The sequence below is a fragment of the Columba livia genome, chromosome 2 (assembly GCF_036013475.1).
Source record: "Columba livia isolate bColLiv1 breed racing homer chromosome 2, bColLiv1.pat.W.v2, whole genome shotgun sequence".
Classification (NCBI taxonomy): Eukaryota; Metazoa; Chordata; class Aves; order Columbiformes; family Columbidae; genus Columba; species Columba livia.
In genome coordinates this window covers 106,969,159-106,993,438 of record NC_088603.1, presented here as the reverse complement: position 1 = coordinate 106,993,438, position 24,280 = coordinate 106,969,159, and the positions used below count along the sequence as shown (strand labels likewise).

Sequence of the window (24,280 nt, the reverse complement as noted above, 5' to 3'; positions counted from 1 at the left end):
AAGTACTCCAAATGCAACTTCACCTTCAAGTTAAGCACAACTCTGAACAAGTATACTTGCTTTCATGAATGAGCCTCAAAATCAAGTTAAGATTTTGGGTTGCTGCTCATTTTAGCAAAATTACCAATTTTTGTTCCCCCTCTTCCATGCTTTACTTTCAGCAACTCTATGATACAAAAAGTTGTTACAAAAATATGCAACCTACAAATTACATATAAAACCCTACCACATACCAGTTTAGACAGTCATATTTGATATAGGGTTTTTTTAATGAAATAAAGTGTATCTAAAACTGTCACAGGATGTCAGTGAGTGCACAATTTAGATCAGCTGTTACAAGGAGGTACCAGGCTGGAAACCCTGTTGGAGTCCATCAGCAGAACTCCTTCAAGCAGTGTTCCAGGTTGCCCCTCCCCAGTCCAGCTCTTCAGACTGTGTCAGGGAGAACGCTGACAACAGACAAGAGATGTGACGTAAAATATTATTCATACAACACACTGTCGTGACACAATCCAAACCCCATTTAATTAAATACATGGTTCACTTTGGGCACTTTGCACCTGGCCCTCAGCACCCATTAATTATTTATGACCATGGGCAGTGAGACGTCAGATTTCCCATTTTCCTCTCTTTAAAGCATTAACAACAAAACTCATTCCCTTCACAAAGTTACTCTGAACATTTTGTGCATATTTTATAGTAAACATCAAAAGGATTACCAAACCAACCAGTCAGATTAATAAAATAATATTCTTAGTGGTGTATTACAAAAGAAATGTGCAAGAGTTCCTCCTAGCTCAAACTACAATGCTTAGCATTAATGAAAATATTTGCATAAAGTACATTCTAATAATTTTGCCATTTTCCAGTTAAGACAGGATATCAAGGAAACCTTAAAGCAAAACATTTCTTTTTCTGCCAAACAGGCTCTTAACAGTTTCTCCCTAACATAATGTGCACACAACAGCATATTGTCAATTTAAAAAAATATTTAATGCTGCCAAAAAGTATAAAAATACAATAAGAATGGCAGTACAAAACAAAATATTTCCTAATTTATTTCTCTTACATCTTTCTACATTAATACAGGCATTATAAAAAACACAAGACGGCAAATTATTTTGTTTTGCAAAGTAGCAACGCTGCTGGTGGTCTTCATGCCCTCGATGCAGTTTATGCTGTAAACAGATAACTGAGGTCTTCTTGGTACTTAACAGACCTCACTTTTTGTTCCCGAAGAGGGGGTCATGTCTCGCTTTGCATGTCAATACTTTGCAGTTTATAGCTGCAGAATATTCACAAGTCTTGAAGGTTTAGGTGTCGGTCAGTCTCGGCCTGCGACACACAATGCAGAAGAAAGTCACCGATTCAGTACACAGTACAGAAAAAAAATCAAGAAATAAGAACAGACAGCGGGTTTGTAACTCACTCTAACACCAAACAGCTTCTCATGCATTCCCTGCAGCAACTACCAACTACTGTCTGCTTGCAGCAAGCGCTCTGGGAAAGCCACTGCTTTTCCGGAAGGTATTTCCATGTTACCGCACAAGACACACACTTGCTGGTCCCAGTCCAGCAAACCACGAGCTGGTGCATTTAACCACCAGCACGGCAGAGCCCATTCGGGCCCCAGTGGCACTACAGAAGGCTGCACCTCCAAACTGAACATCGCCTCTCAGGGCTTTGCAGGCCAACCCTGACACAACAGCGGGGAAATAAATGTTTCTAGGCCAAGGTTTCTTGCCATGAGGGACATGCCAACGCTGGCCAGTCTGTTCTCAGGGAAGGTCAGGCTCTGCTCCAAGGACCGGGGAAAAAGACCTTGGTACTTAAAAAGTCCTACAAGTAAAATGCTTCCACGTTCTGCAAGCATTGCAGGGGGGTTGGACGAGATGACCTTTGAAGGTCCCTTCCAACCCACACTATTCTATGACTCAGAAAACAGCTTTATTTGATCAGTTAAGACACATTAAAAAAAAAACCTTCCAAGTATTTATCCTTCCAATTTAAATAAAGACTCAGACAGAGATGCAATTTTGAACACATTTATTTTTTGTACATAAAAATGAGAGACTGACCTAAAACTTTGGGGAAAGACAAAAAAGCCCAGGAAGACTACTGTGTGTTATGTGAACTTCGTCCTCTGACTTAAGCCACTTGGCTATGCAGAAGACTTCGTCTTTTGTCATCTTTAATTTAGTTTCTCATGCAGTCCTCAAGTGTCTCAGGTTTAACTATAATGCCAAACAGCAAACTAAATACTTTGGTTAACATTCATTAAACTTAAAGCTAGCCAGCCTTTTTAAACGCCTGCACAATCCAATCACACGTACATGCATACACATTTACACTTCTCCCCTTTTCTGTGGGATGTAAACTCAGGTCAGTAAACCATTTTACTCAAGGTTTAACAGAATAAGCTGTTTCACTTGCAACATCTTACTTCCATAAAATAAATCCGTATTTTTTTTCGAATCGCTATTTCACACTGAATTCCATTATTTTACTTAATACATTTCAATACAGATGTATCAGCACTCTAAGTCCCTGCACCAAGAGCATAAACAGAAAACCTAAAGGACTAATTCTGAATTTGCAAACCCCTTGCAATGGAGGCCCACATGTTTGCTGGTGATTTTTTTCTTGTGTACAAATGTTCATCTGCAAGTCAAACTATCTTGAATCAAGTTCAAGGAAGTCCACTACGCATCAAATATTTTGACTGATGTATTTCAAGACCAGAGGGAAAAACCCAACACAGTAACACTTTGAATCGAGTGCAACAGCATTTTAGAAGCAGCACAGGACCAGCCAGCAGGTTGCCAGAAATGGGGTTGGGGGGTCAGAGAGAGGGGTCAGAAGGCATGTCCTTCATTTCAACACTCTCTTTAAGCATTTCCTACAACAGAGGTCACTGGGATTGACAGTTGTTCATTTTGGCTCATCTTTGTTCCTACTTAACATCCAAGTTGTGCAAAACTGCTGCAAGTTTAAATCCTACAAAATAACAAAGTATGACAAGGGCCGAGTTTACAGTAAAGAAAGCAAGCCTCCCCAGACTGTGGTTTTTAAGGATTACTGACAGACCAGAAAGAAGAGTTTTATCCAAATTATCTCCTGGAATGTACCAAGGCATCTAATGCTTAATTTCCCTTCTACGCCCATACTGTCATGGACAATTCATTCTACAAAACAGTGTTGTCCAAGACTTGGTTTGTGGTCCTTAAATTATTAACAGTTAAAACTCTCAAGATACTCACAATCATCTAACCAAACCAAATTATTACAGGTCAACTGCTGAATGTCTAAGTCCTACTCTATTGCATCAAGAAGGTAACAGAACGTGAGATGATGAAAGGCAGGCCCCCTCCAGCCCTGCCCTACCCAGGCAAGAGGATCCAGAGAACAAAAAAGCCAGGATTTAGAAGATGGAAACAGGAAAAAATTCAAGTGCTAACTTGACGAGACCCAGTTAGCGCTCAGTGGCTGTAGGGTACTGGTGGCCCAGGAAATCCTGCTCATGCAAACAGAAAGGCAATATACATTTCAGTCAAGGTTTTGCCTGCACTTTTTTCTTATCTGCTTTCAAGTATTTAGAATCAAATCTGCACTATTTCTGTTATACAAGCATTTAAATACATTCCATGTGTTTTCCCATAACCAAAATATCTTTTATAAGGCACTACATTTACACCTACCATCAGTTAGAGCTGATACTGAAAAACCCGTCTTCCCAATTTAAAGAAAAAAATAAAGAATATCTTGCCAAGCCTCTTCTTGGCCGAAAGAATTACTGTGGTTGGAACAATTACGAAATGTCTTACAGTGTGTAAGCTGCCTGCCTATAGCGTGCCACAGCTGCCAGTAAGTCATTTTGCTATTAGAGCCACACAGTTGCTCAGTAATGCCACAGGACAAGTTCTCTTGTTTTACTGACATGCAGTTTCCCAAAATCAGAACTGGATGTTCTAAGAAACTGCACTTGTTTTCCTTATCTGGCCCCTTAAGCATTTGTTTACTATATAAGCAGCACAGTCCAAAATAGTATTAGCTATTGTGAAATGAGAATTTCAAAGAATAAACTCAGCTTTGCGTAGTAAATGTCAGACTATTTGGGCCCCATGCCTGGTATGTTACTACGAAGCCTGAACATGCTGGAAATCTTTTACGTTAACTCCTTTGGATAAGGAGCAAAGTAACTATAATATCTAGCTCTTCTAGTATTTTTCAGCAGTAAATTCAAAGAGTGCTTTACAAAAGGAGGGGGGAAAACATAAAAAGGAAAAACACACCCCGCCAACCCTATACCTAACAGAAAACAACCAAACTGGGAAAATGGAGAGAGAAAACACAACTTCTTTGAAGTCACCCAACAAGGCAGTGCTTGAATAAATAAAATCTGGGTTCCGCAGTGCAGTCCAACACTACAAGTATTTGGTCTCAACTCGAATGACAGCAAGCTACATATAGCAACATACAATCTCTGCATTCAAAGGACAGAAAGTGATCTGTGTTGAATTACTATTTAGAAAGTGTTATCGTCCAACTAATGGAAAAGGAGTGCTCAATAATTTTAAAGTGACTGCAGAATAGGTATTCCCAAAACATTAGTCATTAAGTGTTTTAAGTCATGCCTCTTCGATACAGTGCTGGGAAACCTGGAAAGCAATTCTACGCAGACTTTTTCAAGCTATGGAAGTGGCTCCTACAGCTGAACACGCTGGGTACGGCAGAATTCTGCCAACATTTGCTTCCTGTTACTACCGCCCTTGGGAGTCCAACTATAGTTTCCTCTGATGTGCTTTCTACACCTATTACTGAAGCGTTCATTTTATTCTTTCTAGCAATTAAAATCTATAGACACACAAAACACCATGTTTCACATTTAATGGAATGTCAGAACTTTAACAATGTTGGCCTTCAAACAGTAGTTGGAATCTGAATACAAGAATCAATGTAACAGTATGCTTTTCAGTGGGAGCTAAGTTCTCAAAAACCTTTAAAAAAAAATCAAATTTCCAAGCCTTAAATAATGAAAACTACAAAAAAATAAATAAGGAATGCAAATTAACAGAGTAGAAATTGTTAAGTGCTTCATCAGACCCCTAGCTGCTCACATCATAAATCTGAGAGTCAAAATATGGGGAATGGTTGCACTATTATTTTCATGCACAAATTATAATTACATTTTGTTTCAAAATCAAATTCTTTTTGGTCAGAAATTTGTACAAACTGAGCTTTTAAAAGTACAGTGAACTACAAAAAGATTAAATATGCAATTAGAAAATATATTTATCCTAGGTCATAAGAATATAAAATGTTTATGTTCATGTCACTAGTACATTACACAATTACACACATTTAAGGATAACTTCTTTGCATTAATAACGTAAATGATACAACACTGTTTATTGCTTATGTCAGGCATGTAAATTTAAATCCAGACAGCCTTCAGTAGCTAAACCTCTGTGGTTCAGGGTTTGCTTAAGATCCACCATTTAAAAAAGTGTATAAACAGTTGCAGCAAGTTTGTACCTGCTCATATAAACAAAAAGTCAGCTTTGTTGGGGGGGCAGCAGTTCATTTTTCTAAGTACCTGCAGTGGAAAGTCCTGAGATGTTGCCATGGGATCAAGTTTACATCACTTCTCTATTGTATTGTCTGTACCCATTCCAGGTGTAAGGAGTTTACCGCTTAAAGTCACACCCCTAGTCATCAACTTTCAGCAAAATTAGCTGCTGGAGCAGACAGGCTTACTGTTTATTTACAGGGAATGTTCTTGAAAATACATTTTCCAGCAAGAATAAGCACCAGCTAAAATCAGTGCACCAAACCCAATCTTAGTGAGAATAGGTTTCCAATATAACCACCTTTTTCTTTTTCTTTCAGTCTCATTTAGCTTCTGCTTCATCTGCTGCACCTTCTGTGCTGTGTTAGCTTTTCTATCCTCTCGCAGCCGTTTTCGGACAGTACTTAAAGAAAAAAAAATAAAGGTAAATGTTAAATTGTAGAACAGGAAAAAAAGTCTACCAAAGCATTAAAACAAACTTTTTCCCAATGTACTTCCAATAGTTAACCCACCAAAAGCACATGGCAGCAGTACGTAAAAATCTAAACTAAGCAATCTTTATTCTGTTTTAACAATCTTGATGTGGACAGTTTCAGGTCAGCATGGGCCTATGAAGTTAGTAAATGACTTATGTAAAGATCTAAGTGGTGCCTGACCTAAGTGTTCAACAGGGAACAGAATTAGCTTCATTATCTGAGCTTAGCCTTTCACCCCCGTCAGTGCCTGTTTCAGTGGCTGAGATTTTTTGCACGGAGGCTGCTTTTATATGCAGTGTAGGGTATTACAAGCAAGCATTCTTAGTATTTAACCGTGTGACTCCACTGCAGAGTTCACACAAGCCTCACTGACACGTTGATCCTAACTTAAGTCTGCAGGCAGATTTAATGGTGCTCATCTTAGACTGTAAACCACATCTTGATCAAGGACACAGGCTAGGAAAAGAAAAAAAAAAGAAAAAAAATCAGTCGTGCTGTTACACTACCAGGGCCTTCTCGTAACTGTCTCCAAAAGCATCCTCACAGTCTCTAAGAAAGCAAACTCTGACACAAAAAACCCTCTTTGGTTGTCCAAGTCCTAGCACACAAACACCACACTCACCCATGCCCCTCCTCCTGCTTGTGAGGGGGTCCTTCAAACATCTACAAAATCACCATCATTTTCTCTCAAAACACTTAGAGACATAAAAAGATAAACTCCTCAGGGCATTCCATAAGCCATCTGTCATTTCAGAATGCCAGTCTGTCTCCATCAAACTGTTGCACCCCATCTCAGGCCGCAACCCTTGGGCACGCCCCACACCAGTTTTGGGGTTTCTGGCCACTGATTCACAAGGAACCCCCAGGCATGCAGGCCCAAGTGACACCGTTCTGGCCCAAGTGACACCGTTCTGGCCCAAGTGACACCGTGCTGCAAGGCACAGCAATTCAGATCATAATTCCAAATACAATAGCTCATAGGGCTTGTGAGGCAGAGAAACATGACGGAGAAAGACAAATTCACATGACGCAGCTAAACCATGGGAATCTACTCACAGTGGCAGATCTAACTTGAGTGGAGGGTAACATATGGCTTCAATGATACCATTTCAATCACCATACACAAAGCAGTAACTGATAAAAACTTTGTGTTTCTCAGGTATCATATATTTTTCCAAACTGAAGTTAGCGTTAGATTTAAAAATCAGTATCAAATTATGCTGGGTGCTTTTAGGACCTAATTAACACTGCACAATAGAGTTCACAGTCAGTCTGTAGCAAAATGTTTTCAAGCACGAGGTTCAGCTGCTTCAGTTAGAGATTTGTTTTTCTTCTCTTCACCTTTAAAGAATAAAACTTTGTCACAAGGAATAACTGAAGTTGCATTTTTAAAATAATTAAATAAGACAGTCAAATACCACCTGTCCTTCCCTCTGCTGAAGAAAGACCTTGAAGTTTTCTTACAATAAGAAAAGCATACAATAATTCGGCCTTTTGGGAGAGCGCATCTGCCTTCTAAACAGTTTCTTCATCTTGCCTACCTTTCAATATTTCCATCTGTCGTATTTTGAACTTTAGTGGACATGTCAGTATTTATTTTCTCCATTTGATCTTCATTCTCCAGGCCTACGCTGTTCCCATTGTACTTCTCTGTGATTAGTTTGGTTGGGTGTGGAGGAGACTGCTCAGAACTTGGTGCTTGGTCCTCCTTAGAGAGCTCCTTCCACCGTTTCTGCAAAAAAGGAGAACATATTTCAAACATTCCCCTAACACTGAAGGCCTTCTTTGCCCAAGATGTCCTCCTACAGAACAGTCACTGAAGAAGATTAAAGGAACTACTAGATCAAGAAAATCGCTAGATGAAGAAATAAGGTTAGGTGGAGATGCACCTTCTCCAACAATGACCCCTTTTTATTTTAAATGAAATGCTGGCAGTATGAGTTTTAACAATAAACCAATGCCTCTGTTGCAGAGGAGCTTCCAGGATAGATCTGAAATTCACAGAGGGCGTCTTCAGGCACAAAACACTTCACTCTCTGAGGTTTTCTTTGTTTGGTCTTCAACAAACAAAAAGAAACAGCCACTTGACAAATGAAAAGCCACTTAGCAGCAAACTCTTACTGTCACAGAAAAGGCCTTTTGGAAAGACAGGGTTGTGTCCATAAGACATTTGCTGCCTGAGATAAATACCAATTCCATCTGGAGTGATAGGCCACACAGGAAGAACCAAAATCAGAGACAATTTTACTACTGTTATCAAACAGAAGGAATTTTCCACCAATAAATCTACTTTAAACATGTAATAACAATAGCTCAAATGGCTGGTAATTTAAAGCTTCTATATCTATCACAAGACTATATGAATGGTGGGAGTGGAAAAATAATGTACAACTTGGAGCAGACAGGTAAGGATTACCTGAATTACCTTTGCTGTTTTATGATAGTACCTGCAACTGTACAAACAACAACAAAAATACACCTCAGGAACTGAAGTACTACGGTGCATCTTGTGAAATTTTGTTTAGAAGAAAAAAAGAAGTGACAAAGTTTGATTTGAGAAATACAACTGTCCTTAATATTATAATGAGAAAGCCTGTGTGGGGGAGCTAAGACTTGGGGCCTACATTGTCTCTTGGAATGAATGGTGGCAACAGGTTGCTGAAACAATATTAAATTATCCTTATTACCGAAGAATTTTACAGAAATTAAATCTTCAGTCTTGCTCCATCTCATGACGGATACAGTACGGGGCTGTAGTATCACTAGGAAACAAGTAATGATTTTGGCTACAGCCCCATGGAGCTCTGCAGGGTGTCAGGGTGACCTTGGCAAGTGACCCTCCCTTTCAGCCACAGGTAGAAATCCCACCAGGGCTCAAGGAGGGGAAGAGACTCCCCACCCCCAACACGTGTTGCAGTTGTGGCCACTAGCTATAAGCAAGTAAAAGTTCAAGCATCTGTTGTGTTTGTCTGTGCGGTTTACTGACTTTTGAATCCTTGGAGATGTCAGAGGTGAATGTTTGGGTAGTGTTGTATTACAGAAGCGTTCAATGACTTCATGCCCTCCCCATCACTAGGAAAGAGAAGAAAATGCCTCTCACACTCTGGACAGTACAACTGTTACATAGCAGGGGGGAAAAATGATCTAGCCAATCTTGAAAAGAGAAATACTCCTACTGAGTACTGCCAATTGATTTTCTGCACATGACCCCGGGGCCCAAAGAGAAAAGCACCAGCACAACTGCCTGTGCTGCAGGAAACGCTGGTTTAAGTAAGATCAGCTGAACAATCATAATAAGAAAAAAAAAGAACAAAGGAGAAGTGTGCCTGCTTTGGCATCCTCTCAGTATGAAGAGATAACACACTTGAACCTGGCAAGCAGTAGTCTGAGTTGACAACGCTCCCTTGTATCCTGAAACAAGAAATCCTGTGATCTAGACAGGTAAGTATGGGAACCAAAGCTGCTCACGGTTTGGAGCGTGGGTTTTTAAAAAATGAGGCAGAAAAATTATTAGAGAGAATACCGTAATATCACCAGAAACAGCTTCCAGAAAATGAACAGGCTAGATTGCTGTTTGTGTCAGGATCAACGGCAGTCTTCTAGGCATGTGGCTCAGGTGCCAGACTGGCAGCACACTACCTAGGTAGGTGTTCATTATTAGTTCACAGAATTACAGAATGTTAGGGATTGGAAGGGACCTCAAAAGATCATCTAGTCCAATCCCCCTGCCGGAGCAGGAACACCTAGATGAGGTTACACAGGAATGTGTCCAGGCGGGTTTTGAATGTCTCCAGAGTAGGAGACTCCACAACCTCCCTGGGCAGCCTGTTCCAGTGTTCTGTCACCCTCACTGAGAAGTTTCTTCTCAAATTTAAATAGAACCTCCTGTGTTCCAGTTTGTACCAACTGCCCCCCTGTCTTATCACTGGTTGTCACTGAGAAGAGCCTGGCTCCATACTCACGACTCTCACCCTTTATATACTTATAAACATTAATTAGGTCACCCCTCAGTCTCTTCTCCAGACTAAAGAGACCCAGCTCCCTCAGCCTTTCCTCATAAGGGAGATGCTCCACTCCCTTAATCATCTTTGTTGCCCTGCGCGGGACCCTCTCCAGCAGTTCCCTGTCCTTCTGGAACTGAGGGGCCCAGAACTGGACACAATATTCCAGATGTGGTCTCACCAGGGCAGAGTAGAGGGGAAGGAGGACCTCTCTCAACCTACTAACCACCCCCCTTCTAATACACCCCAGGATGCCATTGACCTTCCTGGCCACAAGGGCACAGTGCTGGCTCATGGTCATCCTCACTGGCCCCACTGAAGTCCAAGGTTGCAATTCTACTTGCTATTCTGTTCCTGCCACACAAGATCCTAAACTCCACCATCTCATGGTCACTGCAGCCATGGCAGCCCTCAACCTCTACCGCTTCAACCAGACCCTCCTTGTTAGTGAGGATGAGATCCAGCAGCGCTCCTCTCCTAGTTGGTTCCTCCAGCATTTGCATCAGAAAGTTATCATCAATGCACTGGAGGAACCTCCTGGACTGTGGCTGGCTGGCTGAGTAGTCCTTCTGGCAAACGTCAGGGAAGTTAAAATCCCCCACGACAACCAGGGCCTGTGACTGGGAGGCTGTCTCAGCTGTCATCAACTTCCTCACCCTGATCTGGTGGCCTATAATAGACACCCACAACAGCATCACCTCTGCCAGCCTGCCCCTTAATTCTCACCCACAGACTCTCAACTGACTCCTCACCGGCCCCTGGACAGTACTCAACACATTGTAGTTGCTCTCTCACATAGAGAGCAACTCCACCACCTCGCCTGGCTGGCCTGTCTTTCCTGAGAAGGACATAGCCATCCATGACCACACTGTTGTTCAAAATTATTTCTTTACTTACACAGCAAGTCAAGAAACATTTGTCAAAGAGAAGAATCTGACAGCTACCAGAACCACAAAAAGGAGGAAATGTGTTTTAGCTTATCTGCTTCATTCATCATTTTAAGAAATCAACAAAATAAAAAAGCCATAGCATATGAAAGCGGAATTGTGTTTTGCAGCCTCCACTCCCAGTTCTCCCTCCCAACTTGCCCCAGTCATTTAAAATAGCTGTAGCTACTGTTACATCTGCAAGCCACACTGATAAAATCGTGAGAGATTTGGTAATCTGTTTATCCCAAACCTCATTATATTTGGCTATATTCTAAGATTCTACTAACTGTAACACAAATTTTAAAGGACACAAAGATTTTTTTTAAAAAAGGAAACTTTAGTAATAAACCTGATCTGTAGCATCAGGCAACTTTATCATTGGGAAAACATATAGCAAAGATTAAAAAATCCTAAAAAGATGCTTGCTATCTTTTTGAAGCGATACTGTGCATTACTTTTGCTTTTCAGTATTAAAGATATTGGTTTAACTTTTTTTAAAAAACATTATTGCAAACAGGTTTTTTTTACATTTTATCTAAGAGGGGACAAATACGTAGGATTAAAAGTTTAGCTGACAGAAGGTGCTGATCAGATACCTCTAATACCTTCTAGACATCTACTGAAAAAGGCAAAATATTTAAATTCCGCAGTTACATGTTTTAAAATAGTTTGGAGCTCATTTTTAACTGCTGTTAGCAGTCTACTGTTTATGTTTAAATACATGGAGCTTAACATTTACCTGTATAGTTGAATCCCCCATTATGTATTTTGCTCCTTCTATTACTGCCATATATGAAAATCTTAATTGATCGGGAGTCTGAATAAGTCCCATTCGATATCTTCTCATATCCAGTAATACTTTCTTGATATCTACAGAAGATGGGTCCTTTTTTTCCATCTGCAAATAAAGTTACATCAAAAGCGTAACTGCCATTGATCAAGAGAGACAATATATAAAACAATTAAAAGTAAAAATGAGTCATAAATTCAATCTAAAAATTCATTTTTTCATATAATGTTTCTATTAGTTATATACAAAATTAACATTTCAAATTATTTCTAAATTGGTTTTACAGAGAAAAACATTAGCCATCTAATGAAAGGTTATTATGAACAAATCAATGATCATGTATTAACCAAATAAATCAGTACCCTAATATCAAGTCTTAAAATTAAGAAATTCAGATGTGCTTGATTTCATTCAGGCATGTATTTGTATTTTGAAATAGGACTTCAAGAATCAGAACCATAAAGCAGTATTCCCTCCTGCTCCTCAACGGAACAGCCATTTGGAATGACTCAATGTGGCAGAGGTTTCCTTATTTAAAGCAGAATCTCTAACCCAAGCAATGCATACGCTTGTCCCCACACTACATTCATGAGGTCTTTCAACCACATATCTGCACTTCTTGCAATGTTCACTTTAATTCATCTGAAGTATACTTAATTCAAAACATACATGTTTTTAAAACATAGAAAAAAAAATAAAAACTCAAGAAAAACTCAAGAAAAAGAAAAAATAAATTGAGAGGATCTAACCAAACAAGAAGATAAGTGTCTTATAATTTAATGAAATTCTGTTTCACCTAACCCTGTGCTACATTTCTCACTATTACCAAGCACAGCCAAAGACAAAAAAAGTCTGCATCTGGACTTGAAAATACATCAAAAATTTAAAGATACTTTAAATACTATTTAACATTTAAAGTTCACTTGAGTCCTGAAAAATTATAGATGATGCAGTTCACAGAGTAAGCAAAACCACCTACTCATTCATGTGGCACTGCAGGAGGCCCAGGGGCACATCTGAGTTCTCATCCCAGTTCAGATACCAATTTTCTGCAATCTTAACAAAAGGGGCCTGTCAGACCTGCAAGATGTTCCACGTTTAGAGAAAAAGACTTCTAGATTCAGATGTCTCCATATATATTTAGGGAGGTAGTTATGGTCCCAAGCCTGGCAGTATTTGAGACCAGACAACACCCTCAGACACATGGTGTGAACTGTGGGGTTGTCATAAACAGTGACAAGAGAGACTCAATGATCCTTGTGGGTCCCCCCTTCAACTCAGGAAGTTCTATGATTCTATATTCACAAGCCAAACTTTTGAGTTCGTATTATGAAAAAAACCAAACCTTAATCCTTTCTACGCACATCTTCTATAACAAGAAAGGAATGCTTACTATTTACTTTCCAGGAAGCTTTAAAAATGTGTAAAGTACTTCAAGATGGATTTGTAAATATATTTCAAGAGTTGTGTTTTTAAAGTGTCAACATATGAAAAAAAGAAGTATGACATCTTAGTTAAGTTTTCATTGATATGTCATTAACTTAAACGCTTTCAAAGCCTTCTGACTGAAAAGCCCACATTGGGAGGACAAGCAGGGTGTCAGGAGAAGGAAAAGAGTGACAGAGAAAATGACCAAATACTTACCAGGACAAGACAAGTGTCTACTAGTGAAAATGTGCCGGAACGTCCTATCCCTGCACTGCAGTGAATCACTGCAGGTCCGTGTTCAGGACTTAGCGAACCAGACTCTCTGACTTTAAACAGAAAGTTCAGGAATGAAGCTGGGGATTCAGGAACTCCAAAGTCTGGCCATGTAGTATAATGAAAATGAAAGATCATCCTGGACTCACCACTCTAGAAGTAAAAACAAACAGACAAAACAACTAGAAAGTATTCTACTTTTGTTTAGTTAGCACACTTTTCCCCAATCTAAATCAATAACTATTTTCTATTTTAAACCTCCCATTTAGACAAACAATCCAACAACTTGCCTCAACTTGGATGACAACCAACAGTGCAACCTGAAGCACTTTTTCATGCGAGCTGGTAGTTTCCCCCTTTGTAATTATTACCATACACATTTTGTTCTTCTTCTCAAACTTCCAATATTATATTTGGTTTGTTTTACTACTTGCCCCTAAATATTCTTCTGCTATTAATGCAGCATAATGGCTGACAACAGTTATTAGCATCAACAGGACTGAAAAAAATCCCTGTCAGCACTGCAAGTCCTCTCTGCTCTTGCTTGGAACAAGTTTTAGTATCAAGAGGTATGAGCCTCTACTACTCACACTACTACTCTCTACTCACACTACTGAGTGGAAAGCTTTATGGAAACAGCCTAGAAGAACCCATATAGCAGGATGTCTAGCAAGACTTTTGCTGGACATGTTCATTCTTTGTAAGAAAGGAGGATTCCAGAAACACACAGTTGTTTTAGAACCACGCAGCTCTTCTAACACGACCAACGAACCGCAAGTATTGAAATGACAGCAAGAAAGTATGGATGTATTTGAAAAGCTTTGATGACAAATTTGGACCATATATTTACAGAACTCACTTTAGACCTGCTCTTCAATGCTACTCCTTGCCTCCCTTCTTCTCTTCCTGCAGTGATTTTGAGACAGCTTGATCACTGATTTAGCTCAGGAATTTTAGAAAGGCTTAGTTATTTTTATCCTCCCTCCATTTCATCTCATTTTCCACAGTGATTGAAACCTACATAAATCTCCAGAAAGCTGGAACACAAGGTTTAAAATATCAATGTATTCCAGAAAAGCTTTTTCAGCAACAGTAAAATGTAGCTATGGAACTAAAATAGGTTCTGCTGTTCATCTTCGCCTCAGTCTGTTTCAACTTCTTATGAGGGACAACTTATGAAACTCATTTGTGAAATTAAAATAATCCAGTTCATGGTTACCACAGTAACAAAAATACTCTTCTCCCATTTTGTCTTTTGCCTTCAACGCCTGATACTGCAAGACTGCCAATATTTTCAAAGGAAACAGTGGATATTAACATGACTCAAACACTCTCAAATGTACAGTTATCTTCCAGGAATATTTTGTCTTTTGGCTAAGGGCTCAAGAAGGACCACAGAGTCTGATCCATAATATTGGGAAAATGAATATACATTAAGATTTCAAAGGGAAAAAAAAAATCTACAAAGGCCCAAATTGTATAAATACATTGGGATTTCTCTTATTTGTCTGAAGTAAAGCATTAAAGAAAGTGCTTCCATTCTCACCTGAGAACTTCTTACTAGTCTTCTCTACCTAGTTTTTAAAATAATGAGTTAACTCACTAATTAACTGAAATGATCCATTTGTTTAAAAACCATGAAGGAGATATTTATTTTTATAAGAAATCTGGAAATTATAGAATTTTAAAGAAGATAACACTCTTAAGCAATTTCCTCTAAGAAAAATGAATTCACAAATAAAATCAAGAGGAAAACTGATGAGCGAAATGCACATACTAGGTAAAGCAAAGGTTACACTTATTTCTTATGAATCTCGATGATCCTTTCAAGTAATTGATTCTCTTTCCCTTCCCCTCAAGAGTCTTCAATAGCATTCCAGCTGAAAGCCTCCTTTATACCTCAAGAAGGCAAAAATGCTCTTATCTATAGAAAACAAAGGTGATCTGTGTTGTGGGGTGTTTTTTTTTTGTTTTTCCTGAAATCCCACCCTGTAACAAGCACTAGTGCTCTCCTAAAAATATCAGTAGTGCTTCAAGTACACGGCCAAGTGTCACCCTGCTCATACACTAATCTGAAAATAGGTATTTCTAAAGGGAAGATGAAATAGTGCAGTTGTACATCTCATCCAGCTCTAACCCACAGAATTACTTTTCTCTGCCTCCCCATACTGTACAAAGGCTTTATGCATCCCACAATTTTCCATCACTTCAGCTCATTTTAAAAATATCTGGTCTCTTGATCTTTCTCCACAAGCCCCATTTCAGAGCACCGGAACTAGCTGGTCTTCTTTGAACTGGCAGTTTCACACCATACAGCCAAATCCCATTAGAATATTTGAAACCTCCCACATTTTCTCTGTTGAACAGAATGGCTCTTTCAAGTGGTGCCTGGCAGTCAAGCTGTACAGCTGAAATACTGTCTTTGTGTGAATACCCATACCACCCTTCCTTAAAGAAACCCCCTGTCACCGAGCCCTGCACCACAGCTGAAGTGAAGCAAGACTAGAATGAGAAAAGGTTTGGCTTGCTAGAGATTCACAACTGTTGATGGACAGAAATACAATTTTGAAGAACAACTGATTTTATTCAAAGTGTTATCAGGAAACTAGATATTCTGCTACATAAAAAAAGCAGGACTTCAAGACTCAGGCAGTAATATAAAATTTTATATATGTTATTCACACGAAACACATTTCTGTGTGATAACTGACAACCAGCCTATTCTACGGTAACCACAACATATTCTTCCAAGATTTATTCCCTAAGACTAGTGACCAAAAAAAAAATAATAATCCTTGAATAATTATGGGACAACAAAGCACTTTTCAAGAAAATTAGTCAAACCATTGTAGCAAAAGTCTCATGATCTACTGGGATAAGCTTTCAATAAACAACCAACACAGCTAAAACTGATAAGCTCAGAAAGTCACCACCACGGTTCTCCACTGACCATCGGCAACACTAACAGCATAATCAAAGGATGAGCAAACCACAAGCCACGCTGCAGGTTACAAGGAGGCATCCACACAAGGGCGTGAGCAGAAAAATAATATCATGCCATTAGATTAATTTGGACCAAAACAAGCCTCGTCATAACCTTTTTACAGTGACTATCGAATCACTCAAAACAGAAGGGTAAAAATCTTAGAATAACTTGAGGTTGTTCAGTCGCCTGAGGGTACGAACGCAAATAAAACGCTATCAAAATGCTCAATGGAATTTGATGCTTTCGATGTCAAGTAAAACAGGCGAAGACAGAATAATGCTGGTCAGTCAAATTTCACACACTCCTTATAAAAGCCTTCATTTCATAGTTTAATGGCTACTAAAATGGTCTAATATATGAAGGCATAAAATACGCCTATGACCTCACAGTGATGCTGCATTTAACAATCATGCCTAAGTGCATTAACAATTAATTTGATCATGTAAAATTGAGAAGGCAATATTCTAAGCACTGAAATTCAAATCTTAAATCAAATTCTACCACAACCTCTTCTAGCTGTTTATTCTAATTCTTGGCAACACGGTTTTCAAAGGGTACATAAAAATGGCCATGCGAACAACCAGGTCAAATAATCTCCACAAACATTCTGGGGCTTTTTTAGTAACTAGTGTATATCAACATAGTAATAGCTATTGCCCATTGAATCTGCAAAACACTTGACATTCAAGTGAGTCTGGGTTCTCCTAAACTGTTACACACCAGTACCTTTCCTAATACCTCAGACTTATTTCTGTGGTCACAAAGTCCAAAATTAATCCCTGTTGCAGTTCAAAGTGACATAAGGATGCCCTACAAGTTTAAAAGCAAATGTTCACCGTGTTTCAGAAACCCCTTCAAAACACTGTAAGAACTAAATACACTTCTGTATACAAAGACACCCCAAGACCCCAGAACATCACCTGCTATTAGATTGTTTGCCTCCACAAATAAAACATCTTCTCAGTACATTTGAAATTTTGGACATTGGAAAGCGGCAGCAAAGCAAACCTTACCTTCTTGAACTACACTGGCACTCCCTGGCTCTTTCGCAGGATCAGACAGCGAGGGCCACTAAGCAGTCACGCACCACCTTAATCTGACAGCAATGGCCACTCAGAGGCTTGTATTAACTCGACAATCCATTTTGCTAATGGGTTTTTCAAAATATTTGCTATTTGCAGATGACTCAAGATTCCACCCGGGGCTTATTAATGGACCTTACTCAGAAGTATCGTATCACCAGTGTCACATCAAATCCGGTTCATTTCTTCTAGTCCATTTTCCTCCAGCAAACTTATTATTTGCAAATCTCAGTATCACCTGCTTCATTATTTCTAGGAACCCAGCCTGAGATATGTTTCATCAAGGTTCCTCTGGCAATTTAAATTCCTATTCACTGCTCCATTCCCTCACCCAGTCAGTCCCTGTTTTCCCTCAAGCACTGATGATCATTTGCCCTCCTACAGCTTCCCCGAATCTCGCAGCACCAACCTGGTGTGATTTTGCTTATAAGCTTTCATTATGTGTCACATTGTATCTTTCTCCAAACTATCTGGATTGCCACACCAGAAATTACTGAAAATACAAGTTTTCTTTCACTGAAGACCAGTATTTACACTTGTGACAAGGAAAGCTAGAAGCAGCAATAAAGAATAGTAGAAAAATACACATTTGACACAAAGTGAAGTCTTCCAGAAGCCAGCTGCCAATATTTAATGATTCTCCCATGATATCCACACGAAACTTAGCAACCATATCCAATCAGGTCATTTTACAGATTTAACAAAAGGCTCTCATAAACACCTATCGCTTCTTGAGTACACTGGGAGACTTTGCTTCAAATCACAGACATGCAATAGCTTCGCACATAAATTATTATAGATTTTTAACAGTAGCACAGTATTTTCCTTCTACCCCTATTTTCTGGCAGAGGCAAGGATTTGTGGAAGCTTTCACAGTCAACCTGTCCTCAGGGAGAGTTCTGAACCTGAGCGATTACAGCACAAAACAGCAGTCAACTTTCAGAAGAGCTGACAACACCTACAAAATGATGGAGGATACACAAAGAACCATGGTGGAAAGGCAGCTTCCAATTTCTGTATTCTAAAATGCGGACTGGAAATGCTGCACCAGCAAGACAAAGCACAAGAGAAATACTTTCAGATCTTTTGGAAATACACCAACAAACACCATCTCCTCTCCAAAGCTTTATTGGACTACCCCAGCCACAAGAGCAAAACCAAATGTTTGCCTAGAACAGATATAAACAAATCAACCTGCCAAATGCTTTGATCTAATCCTAAAAAAAGACACTGCCTCCCTCCACAAATCCCACCTGTACTTCCAACTGCTCTTCAACAAAACAAAACCACCACCAACAAAAACAGCCAAACATTCAGAAGCTGTTGCATTGGTAAGAACATTAAACAAGCACTTACACTTAATACATATGTATTTTGCTTATGTATTAGAGAGATTTCACAGAATCGCAGAATCACAGAATCGACTGGGTTGGAAGAGACCTCAGAGATCATCGAGTCCAACCCTTGGTCCAACTCCAGTCCGTTTACTAGATCATGGCACTAAGTGCCATGTCCAATCTCAGTTTAAAAACCTCCAGGGACGGCGAGTCCACTACCTCCCTGGGCAGGCCATTCCAATGCCTGATCACTCTCTCTGTAAAGAATTTCTTCCTAATATCCAGCCTAAATTTCCCCTGGTAGAGTTTAAGCCCATGCCCCCTTGTCCTATTGCTAACTGCCTGGGAGAAGAGACCAATCCCCACCTGGCTATAACTTCCCTTCAGGTAGTTATAGAGAGTGATGAGGTCACCTCTAAGCCTCCTCTTCTCTAGACTAAACAACCCCAGCTCCCTCAGCCTCTCCTCATAGGTCTTATGTTCAAGTCCCTTCACCAGTCGTGTTGCTCTTCTCTGGACCCGCTCCAGCACTTCAATGTCTTTCCTGAACTGAGGGGCCCAGAACTGAACACAATACTCCAGGTGTGGCCTCACCAATGCAGAGTACAGGGGAAGGATCACTTCCCTTGTTCTGCTGACCACGCTGTTTTTGATACAGGACAGGATACCGTTGGCCTTCTTGGCCACCTGGGCACACTGTTGGCTCATGTTGAGCTTCCTGTCAATTAGCACCCCCAGGTCCCTTTCTGTCTGACTGCTCTCCAGCCACTCTGCGCCCAGCCTGTAGCGCTGCAGGGGGTTGTTGTGACCAAAGTGCAGCACCCGGCATTTGGCCTTATTGAACTTCATCCCATTGGAATCAGCCCATTTTTCCAGTCTATCCAGATCCCTCTGCAGAGCCCTCCTGCCTTCCAGCAGGTCGACACTCCCTCCCAACTTGGTGTCATCAGCAAATTTGCTGATGATGGTCTCAATCCCCTCGTCCAAATCATCAATAAAGATGTTAAACAGGACTGGACCCAACACTGACCCCTGGGGAACACCACTAGTGACTGGCCGCCAGCTGGATGCAGCCCCATTCACCAGCACTCTCTGGGCCCGGCCCTCCAGCCAGTTCTTAACCCAGCGTAGAGTACACTTGTCCAAGCCATGGGCTACCAGCTTTTGCAAGAGTATATTATGGGAGACAGTGTCAAAGGCCTTGCTGAAGTCCAGATAGACCACATCCACGGCCTTCCCCTCATCCACCAGGTGAGTCACCCGATCATAGAAGGAGATCAGGTTGGTCAGACAGGACCTGCCCCTCCTAAACCCATGCTGGCTGGGTCTGATCGCTTGTCCATCCTGAAGGTGCTGTGTGATTCCATTCAGGATGATCTGCTCCATAACCCTGCCAGGCACCGAGGTCAGGCTGACAGGCCTGTAGTTGCCAGGGTCAGCTCTGCAGCCCTTTTTGTGGACTGGGGTAACGTTGGCCAATTTCCAATCATATGGGACCTCCCCAGTGAGCCAGGACTGTTGGAAGATGATGGAGAGCGGCTTGGCAAGTTCTTCTGCTAGCTCCCTCATCACCCTAGGATGGATCCCATCTGGTCCCATAGACTTGTGAGGATCCAGATGGCTCAGTAAATCACCAACTATGTCCTCCTGGAATACAAGGGGCCTATTTGGCTTCCTATCTCTGCCAACCACCTCCAGAGATGAGTTGTCCTGAGGGCCACCTGTATTACTGGTAAAAACTGAGGCAAAGTAGGTATTAAGTACCTCAGCTTTCTCCTCATCTTTGTTAACTATATTTCCTTCATAGTCCAACAGAGAATGGAGGTTTTCCTTGCCCCTCCTTTTGTTATTAACATATTTGAAGAAGGACTTTTTATTATCCCTGACAGAATTGGCCAAGTTAACTTCAAATTGCACTTTTGTTTCCCTGATCTTTTTTCTGCATGATCTAGCTATTTCCATAAATTCTTCATAAGTAGCCAGCCCTTTTTTCCACAGTCGGTAAAGTCTCTTTTTATTTCTGATTTCATTCAAAATCTCCCTGTTTAGCCAAGCCGGTTGTCTTCCCCGCCGGCTAGCCTTTCGGCACACTGGTATAGCCTGTTCCTGTGCACTCAAAACCACCTGCTTGAAGCATGTCCAACCCTCCTGGGCCCCCTTGTTTTTAAGCATTGTTTCCCAGGGTATGCTCTGAACTAGACTTCTGAATAGGCAAAAATCTGCCCTCCGGAAGTCCAGCGTAGAGGTTTTGTTAATGGTTCTCCCTGCATCTCTGAGTATTGAAAATTCTATTATTTCATGGTCGCTATGCCCCAGGCGGCCTCCAACCACCACATCTCCCACCAGCCCTTCTCTGTTTGTAAACAGTAGGTCTAGCGGGGTCTTGCCCCTGGTGGGCTCATTTACCAGCTGATGAAGGAAATTGTCCTCTATACACTCTAGGAACTTCCTAGACTGCCTCTTCTGTGCAGTATTGAGCTCCCAGCAGATATCTGGCAGGTTAAAGTCACCCACAAGAACAAGGGCCGTCGATTTTGAGACATCTGCCAGCTGCTTGTAGAATAATTCATCTCCTTCATCGTCCTGGTTGGGTGGTCTGTAACAGACACCCACGAGGATGTCAGCCTTGTTGGACTTCCCCCTGACTCTGGTCCACAGGCACTCAACCTTGTCACTGCTGACCTCAAGTTTAACAGAGTCGAGTGACTCTCTAACATATAAAGCCACCCCTCCACCTCTCCTACCCTGCCTATCTTTTCTGAAGAGCTTGTAGCCACACATAGCAGCACTCCAGTCATATGAGTCATCCCACCATGTTTCTGTGATGGCAATTATGTCATAGCTTTCCTGCTGCACGATGGCTTCCAGCTCCTCTTGTTTGTTGCCCATACTGCGTGCATTAGTGTACATGCACTTCAAGTGGGCTGCTGATTTCCCTCTTAATTTGGGCTTTCCATCCGTAGGCTGATTTTTGGAGAGCCCAGTTTCAATCCCTCCCCCCTTCAAACCTAGTTTAAAGCCCTCCTGATCAGCCCTGCCAACTTATGGGCTATAGTCCTCTTGCTCCCCCTAGAAGGATGAAGCCCATCTGATTTGAGGAGACTGGGTAGCACGAAGCCTGGCCCATGGTCAAAAAACCCAAAATTTTGACGGTGACACCAATCCTTAAGCCACCTGTTGATGAGATGGGCTTTTCTGCTCCTCTCTTTATTTAGTTCCTCATCCATCCCAGCTAGCACAGGAACTGAGGCAAATATCACTTGTGCTCCCGTCCCATGAACTGACTGACCCAAATTTGTTGCAGGAACACAAATTTACTTGAGTTCAGAATGGCTGTATGGTAAAGACAACTCTAGTTCTCTGCATTTTCAAGGATATACTAAAATTTCTTAAGTATTCTTGGAATTCAGAATTTTGTTTGTGAGTCATCTTATATTCCAGGCATCAAGTGGCTAAATGTCTTTACTCTGCCCCCACCAAAGTCCCCTCCAGAAAAACTTGTGCAAGCATAGTTAAGCTCACATTTCACGTTACTGGGAATACTCAGTTCCCACAAGTTTTATGTATTATTACCAAATTCTTACAGAAGGCTGCACTTAACATTCGCAGTATTATTCTAGAAACTATATAGGTTTTCTAAGTAACAAAGTATGTTCTACTTCTGGTAGCTGTTTTATATAAAAATATTCTTTGGAGTTAATATTTGGGGAGCCTCGTAGGACTGACAGGGCACTAAAATGAAAATTAAATGCAGTAAGATTGCCAAGTACTTGTGAAACTGAGTCACATGACATGCAAGAAACTCTCTACAATGCTGATTGGCCTGCATTACCAGCCCAAAGAAAACCCAGAAATCTAAGTGCTCCAAAGTCTAATATAGTATACATTGTGCTGTTCCTCGGGGGATTTCTGCATTTTCCAGCTAATTTTATGTCCAAACATACATATATCATGAAAACTGCACCCTTTGAAAACAGGAAGTTTAAGATTAGGAGCCAACGCCAGCCAGACAATTCCATAAAGAAGTCTTTCGGTAGTTAGGAAAATCTGCCTTGGTTTTCCAAAAAGGAAAGTTACTCTTTCTCAAGCACTAGCTTGCAAGCACTGCTATTTTCTTTGCCTTTGCTGTCAATAAACAAACAACTAAACAGAAATTCTTCAGGTCAGTAGGACAGAATTTCATAAAGCTCTTCTTACATTGAACAGACCAAGGAACAACACGCCCAGTTTTATCATGTTGGTCTCGTGAGGGAGGTTTCATATTAACAAATATTATCTCAAAGTACCATCAATAGTTATTAAAAATTCAGGTATTTTTGACCAAATATATCAATGTTTAGTTGTATAAAACAACATGCAAAGGATCATCTTCAGGCTTTCCTTTCCCAAATCCACTAACACAACCTTGAATAAAACTTGCCATACTAACACTTTCATTTAATATAAGGCAAGGTTTATAGGGAGAGAGAATATCTTACAAGACATAGCTGGAACAAACAGACAAGCTCTTCAATCCTGTCTTCAGCTCTGAAACAGAAGCAGCAAATTCCAACCCAAGCTCAGGCCAGGAACAATTTTTTTGAGCTTAACTTGATTAAACTGGCAAAGTGCTTAATTTTTAAGAGAAAGGGATGGTTGGTCCTGTGGAGCAAAAGGGGAGGTAAGCAAGAGGAGATAAAGTTACCTATCTACAGGTGGCAATCCCCCCTCCCCCAAAAACACTTTGATAGCTGGACTACGGAAGACTGAAGTTCTATTAAAAATAGTCATTACTAAATCTGATTTCTGATATTCGAAAGAAATCAGAATTTCAAGTCCTAGGTCCCTCCTTTTAGCGTATTTCTTACAGCTCCTCTTAGATTCACCAGTACTATCAGTTACAATTCAGTATATTAAGGTACTGCCAAATAGGAAATACAAGTATAAAAACACTAAAGCGGTTCCCTTTTGATGTATAGATTAATTGAGGTCTAACTCGCTTCTATGCCACACATACATCTTCAACATTATCAGAAGCAAAGTGCATAAAAATTTTCAGTGCAAAAGCTCACTCAAACCTGTAGTGACAATATGCTAAACAGTCTTCATTATATACTTAAGCCCAGAAATATGAGCCCTGCAGACTGAGAAAAGCTTACGTTGATATTTTCTAATTGCAGGAGATGTACTGTGTAATAGGACTTGACATCTTCAGATACTAGCCTCACACGGAAACCTGTTTCAGTGAATGTCATTACTTCCTCTTCTTTTGTTGGCCAGTATTGTGCACACTTCACCTATTTTTTTTAAAGGAAAGAAAAGAAGAAAAAAAGAAAAATCTGATTAAGAAGCCCAGTATCTTGTACTTTGCATGAGCATATTCTGAGACCCTGTTATTCAATACAGTAGACTCAAGTACTTGCCCTCGGT

At 40.5% G+C, this 24,280-nt stretch overlaps 1 protein-coding gene across 6 annotated transcripts in view; it reads right to left on the bottom strand.

Moving 5' to 3' along the window:
* Window positions 1-250: 250 nt before the first annotated feature.
* PTPN2 (protein tyrosine phosphatase non-receptor type 2) overlaps window positions 251-24,280 on the bottom strand; it is a 37,558-nt gene continuing 13,528 nt past the window's right edge. For 2 of the 6 annotated variants that reach the window (XM_065053096.1, XM_065053093.1), the window contains 6 exons: window positions 24,010-24,147; window positions 13,410-13,619; window positions 11,715-11,873; window positions 7,587-7,777; window positions 5,871-5,972; window positions 251-1,335 (listed from right to left, as the gene is read on the bottom strand). In XM_065053096.1, the coding sequence (XP_064909168.1) occupies window positions 1,314-1,335; window positions 5,871-5,972; window positions 7,587-7,777; window positions 11,715-11,873; window positions 13,410-13,619; window positions 24,010-24,147 (822 nt within the window). In that variant the 3' untranslated portion in view covers window positions 251-1,313. Of the gene's footprint in view, window positions 1,336-2,031; window positions 5,973-6,418; window positions 6,502-7,586; window positions 7,778-11,714; window positions 11,874-13,409; window positions 13,620-24,009; window positions 24,148-24,280 lie in introns of those variants that run through there. The other 4 variants (XM_065053094.1, XM_065053092.1, XR_010470427.1 and 1 more) reach the window with 3 other exon arrangements.